Here is a 7,545-nt window from a genome sequence, read left to right as displayed (position 1 = left end):
TTATCTATAACAATAAACCTAGAAACATGAAATTAAGTATGTAGGGGCCCTAGAAACATGAAATTAACTATTTATAGTGGGAACATGTAAAAAGGACTTTTTGGTACTTTTAAGTTAATACAAATCTGGAGAAAACGATTTTTTCAACTTTTTTGTTCTATGAATGGTACACTCTTTGGTTTCTATGCACATACGCAACAACCTGATTGATCGAAAATCTATATAAGGAGACTTTCTGGTACTTTTTCGTTTTACAATTGGTGTGTTTTTGATTTTTTGTAATAATTTTTTTATACTGGCTATTCTATTTATACCAACATAGTGAAGGTTATATAAGATTCATAGAACTTAGAAGTTTTACATAGAACTTTAACTTGATTTATTTTCGTTATTTTTTAAATTATATGTAGGGTTTAAAGGGTTAAACGTTACTGTTATTTATACTATAAAATCCAGTAATTTTCTGAGAGGAATCTTATATGGAAGGTAGGGTCAATTATAGGCCGATCTTCATAAAATTTGGCAGAGAGATTTTTGTTCCCCTATATGTTCCTCTAAAACTTGTTTTAGAGGATTTTCGTTCATTTACTGGAATTTTGAAGCAAGTTATAGGCTTTAAAGCCCTAATCGGCAAAGAGCTTTGTTAAGAGCCTTTTTGCACTCTTAATTTCACACGCTTGTATGCTTGCACATGTATAAAAAACGATAAAAACCTGTAAGTGAACTTATTTTTTACTCTCTGCCGATGTAGGCTTTAAAGTAATTTTCTGAGAAGATCCTTATATGGGGGGTAGGGTCAATTATGGGCCGATCTCCATAAAATTTGGCAGAGAGATTTAAGTTTCCCTAAAAATATTTTTGTGTCGAATTTCTTTTCTATCATTTTGAAGCAAGTTATGAGCGTTATAGTCATTTGGTAGAGCGATTTTGGTTCATATAAATCTAGTTTATGTGTAATTTCATTGATATTCACCGATATAGCCTATTTTCAGTACCAAATAAATTGCATGAATAAAAAATATTTGTTCAAAATTTCTCTTCTCTTCTCGTTCGGACTCTATCGTTCTTTCGACAGACAGACGGACGGACATGGCTAGATCGACTTAGAATTTATAAGGACCCAGAATATATATAATCTTTTTGATGAATAAGAAAATTTAGGAAGTAAAATTTTTTAATTAATCATAAAGAAAGAAACTGATAAAAAAAGGTTGAACTAGGAGGAACAATGGTAATATTTAGAGTTGTAGTTATTTTTTTATATAAAAATTTTTACTGGCCATCCTCAGAACACTCTAACAATGGTTTCCTGTCACAAAAATATTTATAATGACGTCGAAATAATCTTAAATCTTGGTGAATAGATGTAATGTTTATCACTAACACTTCGGAAAAGAGGAACTATCAGAGATAAACTCGACCATTTTAAAAAAATAGGAAAAAATTGAGTTCAATTATTGAAAAAATCCTTATTGTTTTGTTAAAAAATATTTTTTTTGATAGATATCCCACTCGTAACCCATTAACCGACTAAATTGTATTATTATTAATTGAGCAAAAAAGGGCCAATTAAAAAAAAAAAATTGTTAAAAATTAGAAAATTAGAAGAAATAGGTATCTGAACTCCTTTGTGCAATTTTTACTAGGACCAATAGGTGAAAAGTTACACCTATTTGAAAAAAATACCCTGTACGACCAAAATGTCCAACTTTGACGCCCTCTAAATACAACTGAAGTTGAAATAACTGTGCAATCAGTACCTCAATAACCTACCAATGACTACAGTAGAATCAAGGTCACTGTATTCAATATGTTGGAAACACCACCTTGGCGCATAATTATATATAGCGTAAACATCAGTAATCATTGACCTACGGGAAAATGGTTTCTAAATAAAGGTTAATGCTTACAAATGTGTTAATATAACATTATCTCTTACAATACAACAGTGGTCCCTCATATCATAACAAATTTAATATATGTATGTACTATGGGATAACCTGTTAAAAAAATATGGAACGTTCAATCACAAAAATTTTACATCAAAAACTTTATTCAATCTTTTGTTTTGCATATTTAATATAAGAACTTCAAACTTCTATATTTTACAATACACCCAAGACAATATCAATACATTCAGGAGGAAAAGTTTGACAAATTTTCGATTTTTGTGCAATTTCTTAAAAAAATAAATAAATAAAAAAGTTTTTCAGATGATTAAAAAAATAATTCTATTTATTTACCTTTTTTGCCATAGAGACACTTAAAGTTTTCCAAAAAACAATCATTTGGAAATGTACAATCTAACGGCTTGCCTTGTGGATCTTCAATGGTTCCACAAACTGGCTTGAAAACAAAAGGACAAGGTTTCAGGCACTTGTCTTTGTCATTATCACCCATGACACAGCAGAATAGACCCAATAATAAAATTGTGCAACTAGTAAGAAGATACATTTAAAAGATTAGGAAATTGTTTACAACGACAAAAAGACAATTTCAGAAGTGATTGAATGTGGGGCAATTTTGATCTTTGTTATATATGATTTTTTATACCCACCATAAAAAAAAAAAAAAAAAATGGCGGGTATATTGTTTTTGTCATTCCGTTTGTAACACATCGTAATATTGGTCATAGACCCACGTTTGTTTGGCATTGAAAATAGGCAATATCGGTCCACGTTTTCGGATAGCCCCCATACAAGTGTACCCCCGAAAAACAGCTTTAACGGGTATAATTGTTTTCATAAGTTTCATATGACCAAAAATCTCTCTACCAAATTTTATGAGGATCGGTCCATAATTGACCCTAAACCCCATATAAGGTCCCATTCCGAAAATTACTATAACGATCATTACTGGAATATAATAACAAATATTGCGATAAAATTCGACACACATAAGTTTTATGCGGGCTCTTTACCAATTTTTTGGAGGATCGGTCCATTAATTACCCGATCCCCCCATATAAGGTCCCCTTCAGAAAAAGCTCATTACTGGCTTAAAAATACGAGTATAGCGATGAAATTCGACACAAGCTAAAATCTCTCTTCCAAATTCTATATGGATCGGTCCATAATTGATCCTACTCCCCATATAAGGTCCCCTTCAGAAAATTACTTTAAAGCTAATTACTGGCTTATATATATGAGTAAAACGATGGTGGGTATATGAGATTCGACACAGCCGAATATAACACACGTCTATTTTAAATGTTTTAATTTTAAAGGCAAATTATGACTGGACACGTATTTCCTTAAAATTTATAATTTTTTTAAATGCAAAAAATTTTAAATATCTATTTAAATTTATTCTTAATTTTTTATACTTAATACACAAATTCTTGTTTTATTTTTATTAGTATACTTTTCACCTGCGTGAGAAGGGTATATATAAGTTTATCATTCAGTTTGTAATTTCCACAATATAATTTTGCAACCCTATAAAGTATATACGTTCTGGATCCTTATAGATAGCGGAGTCGAGAAAGCAATGTCTGTGTGTCTGTTGTAATTAATTTTTAAACATTGGTATTTAATTGTTTCTAGGGCGTTTAAAGGATTAAAGGTAACTGTTATTGAGAATATCGGACTTTATACTATAAAAATCCAGTAAATTTTTAATATGATAATCTGGGAATTCCCAAATATTGCAAAATTTCACCTCCACAGTTTATTCGATAGAATTTTGGTAATATATTTTACCTATCATGCTTTGCTACCCTAAAAGCAATATAAATAAAAAAACCCACTTAACGATTTTGAAGATTCTAACTACAATAGTTTTCCAGATATACCTACAATATGTTACAAATGGGAGATACACAAAAAATATTTGCTAGATCGAAACAATTTTCCGAAGGTTAATTAAGATTTTAATGTAATCTATAATTATCTAACATTTTCCCAGTTCTAGGAAATTTTCTATTTAATTCATATGAGAGGTGCCAAGCCCCTCATTGAAAGTCCTCCCATTATTCTCAAAATGTTCATATGAATGTAAAATTTTTTCATGTAAAATTTTAAGATTCTGGCTCTAATAGTTTCTCAGATATATAAATTTTTTGATTTAATTTATGAGGGGGCTCCAAACCCCCTTAGATGATAGTTCGCTCTTTTTTCTCTAAAATGTTCGAGTGAATATTAAAGTTATTCGTGCAAAATTTGAGGAAACTAAGTAGTTCTAGTTGTTTCCCAGATAATCGAAATTTTGTATTTAATTCATATGGTAGTTGCCAAGTCCCCATTGAAAGTCCGTCCGTTATTTTCGAATAATTCGAATGACAACCCTAGTGTGGACTAATAATTATATAAAAATCCATGAACGTTACAAACAACAGGCAACGGAAACTACAAATATCTTGACTGACAACTGTTGAAATTCAGTCAGTACCTCAATAAGCAACCAATGACTACAGTAGAACTCAGGCCACGCTAAAAACAACACCTTCTTCCAAAAGGCGCACGATCATATGTAGCGTAAAGATCATTGTACTACAGGAAAATGGTTCCTTAATAATGGTTAATGCTTCCAAATGTGTTCATATAACATTATATCTTACAATATAATAGTGGTCCCCCATATTAGAACTAAGTAAATTTGAAAAATCTATAATATGTATATATAATATAACAAATTAAATGCACTATGGGATATTCTATTATAAATTATGGAACGCACAATTGCATACATTTTGCGTCAAAAACTTTATTCAATTATGTTTTTTGGCATTATTTAATATAAGCACTTCTTTATTCTAGACTTGATAATATACCCATGATAAAATCATCACATTCAGGTGGAGGAGAAGGACAAATTTCCGGCTTTTTACTAATTTCTTGAAAAATAAAATAAATAATGAAATAAAAATGATTTACAGATAAAAATTAAAAAAATACTTTCACTCACCTTTTTTGTCAGACACACACGTAAAAATTTCCAAAAAACACTCATTTGGAAAGGAACAATCTAACGATTTGCCTTCTGGACCTTTAATGGTTGCACAAATTGGCTCGAAATCAAATGGACAAGGTTTAACGCAATTGGATTTTTCATCATCGCCCATGGCACAGAATAATAGACCCAATAATAATAAAATAATGCAACTAGTAAAAAGATGCATTTTATTGATTAAGAAATATTGTACACTTTAAAAAGACAATTTCAGAAGTCGTTGAATATGGAGCCCACTTCGACGTTAGTTATATATGAATTTTTGAAAACAAATCTATTTTAAATATTTCAATTATAAAGGCAAATTTGTATAAGATTATGCGGGAACACGTATTTCGGTAAAAATTTTTAATGCAAAATATTGTGAATACATATTTGAATGCATTTTAAAAATCAATTATGAATACATCAGGATAATTTTAAAATTTGTCGTTTTTATAATAAATAATTACTAAATTTTAGTTGATGTGTACGGGGGCTAGGGTAAAAAAAAGGCCCGATCATTATAAAATTTATCAAGGTTTTCAAGACTTTTTGGCGAGATACGAGTATATTAAACATAATTATAATTTTTCAATAACATCCGTTATCAAAGTATGTACGGATAGTTGTCAAATCAATAACCGATTTTCTTCAAATTTTCACAGCGTATTCCTGTATGTCTGGAACAGGTAATATGCTACTTTTTATTTTGAAATTCCAAGTGGGCGAGGAACCACGCCCATATTAAGAAAATAATTAATCCGTACATTTGAGATCATATAACAGTTAGAGTCCTGAAATTTTGTCGGAGCAACTTTAGTGTCAATATGATTATTTAGGACAAAAAGTAGGTGGAATATCATTAGGGGGCGTGGCACCTCCCATATAAATTAAATACAAAAATTCGTTTATCTTGGAAACTATTACAGTTAGAATATTCAAATTTTGCACGAATAACTTTTATATCGATTTAAACATTTTGGGTAATAAATTGGCGGACTACCCATGAGGGAGCGGCACCTCCCATATTAAGTAAATACAAAAATTCGTTTATCTGGGAAACTAATGGAACTAAATTCTTCAAATTTTGCACGAAGAACTTAAATATTTATCTGAACATTTTGGAGGAAAAAAAGCGTACTTTCATCTGGGGGGTCATGAAGCCCCCACATGAATCAAATAGAAAAATTCGTATATCTGAGAAACTATTACAGCTAGAATCTTCAAATTTTACATGGAGAACTTTGAAATTCGTGTGAACATTTAGAGCATAACGGGCGGACTTTCAATGGGTGGGTTGGCACAACATATATGAATTAAATACAAAATTTCGTGCATCTTGGATACTCTTATATTATTCAAAATTTTTATAGATAGATAGAAATTGGCGATAGATAAAAACAGGTGAACTTGCAATAATTTGTTTGATATCCCTCATATGTAACATATTGTAAATCTGGAAAACTATTGTAGTTAGAATCTTCAAAATCGTTAAGTGGGCTTTTTATACCCTCCACCACCATCAGTGGTGATAGAGGGTATATATAAGTTTGTCGTTCCGTGTGTAACACCAAGAAATATTCATCTAAGACCCAACAAAGTATATATGTATATTCTGGGTCCTTATCAAATTCTGAGTCGATTTAGCTATGTCCGTCTGTCTGTCTGTCTGTGTAAAACACGCTCACGTTAAAACTAAGCAAAGGAAATAAATCAAATTCACCCAAAATATTTATTATTATCCTAAGCAGTTTGGTATTGAAAATGAGCAAAATCGGTTCACATCGTAAAAAGTTATGAGTAAAAGTTTCAGACTACCTCGAAAAAATTTACGTTTTTTTCATAATTCTTTTGAAGTTTTCTCAGAAACCACCAAAGACATTTCGATGAATTTTGTCATACATTATTTTTTCAGGGCAGTGATCAATTATGTTCAAAATCTTTACAATCGATCCAATATTTCCCATAGCCCCCATACAAAGTTATATATTCCCGGAAATAAGTTTATCGTTAATAACTCCCTCAAATATATCGGTATCAACACGAAATTTTGTACATATAAATATTATATGAACAGAAATCATACTGTCAACGTAGATCTCAGTCGGTCCACAATTGGTCATAGCTCCCACTTCCGAAAATCACCTAAACGCACATACTTCATTGATGAATAAAGCTATTGTGATAAAATTCGAGTTGGATATGTTTTGTGTACATACAAATCATTCTACTAAATTTTTTACGGATCGGTTTATTATTGGTCATAGCTCCCATATAAGGCACACTTCCGAAAATCATTTAAAAGCTCATATTTTATTGTCAACTAAAGCTATTTTGATGAAATTCAAATATGTTTAGTCGAAATATAAATCACTCTACGAAATTTTTTCCGCATAGGTCCATAATTGGTCATAGCTCCCATATAAGGTCCACTTCCGAAAATCACTTAAACGCATATATTTCATTGAATTATAAAGCTATCGGGATAATATTCGACTTGAATATGTTTTGTGTACGTACAAATAATTTTATAAATTTTTTACGGGTCGGTCCATTATTGCTCATAACTTCCATATAAGGTCCACTTACGAAAATCACTTAAAAGCACATATT

At 30.6% G+C, this 7,545-nt stretch overlaps 1 protein-coding gene across 1 annotated transcript; it reads right to left on the bottom strand.

Moving 5' to 3' along the window:
- Positions 1-2,021: 2,021 nt before the first annotated feature.
- LOC119600984 lies at positions 2,022-2,492 on the bottom strand. The gene is made up of 2 exons (XM_037951592.1): positions 2,244-2,492; positions 2,022-2,179 (listed from the first exon to the last, which is right to left on the bottom strand). The coding sequence occupies exons 1-2, from the start codon at positions 2,452-2,454 to the stop codon at positions 2,106-2,108; spliced, it is 285 nt and encodes a 94-aa protein (XP_037807520.1). The 5' UTR covers positions 2,455-2,492; the 3' UTR covers positions 2,022-2,105.
- Positions 2,493-7,545: the final 5,053 nt, after the last annotated feature.

The sequence above is a fragment of the Lucilia sericata genome, unplaced genomic scaffold (genome assembly GCF_015586225.1).
Source record: "Lucilia sericata isolate MDLA Ls3-8-SP2 unplaced genomic scaffold, ASM1558622v1 Contig000132F_arrow, whole genome shotgun sequence".
Lineage (NCBI taxonomy): Eukaryota > Metazoa > Arthropoda > Insecta > Diptera > Calliphoridae > Lucilia > Lucilia sericata.
This window is presented reverse-complemented; position numbering and strand designations above follow the sequence as displayed.

What these genes read in the sequence shown, in the direction of transcription:
- LOC119600984 (XM_037951592.1), bottom strand. Translation starts at nt 2,454, where the DNA reads ATGTATCTTCTTACTAGTTGCACAATTTTATTATTGGGTCTATTCTGC. An exon ending in GTGTCTCTATGGCAAAAAAG is followed by an intron (nt 2,180 to 2,243) that starts GTAAATAAATAG and finishes TATTTTTTTAAG; the next exon opens with AAATTGCACAAAAATCGAAA.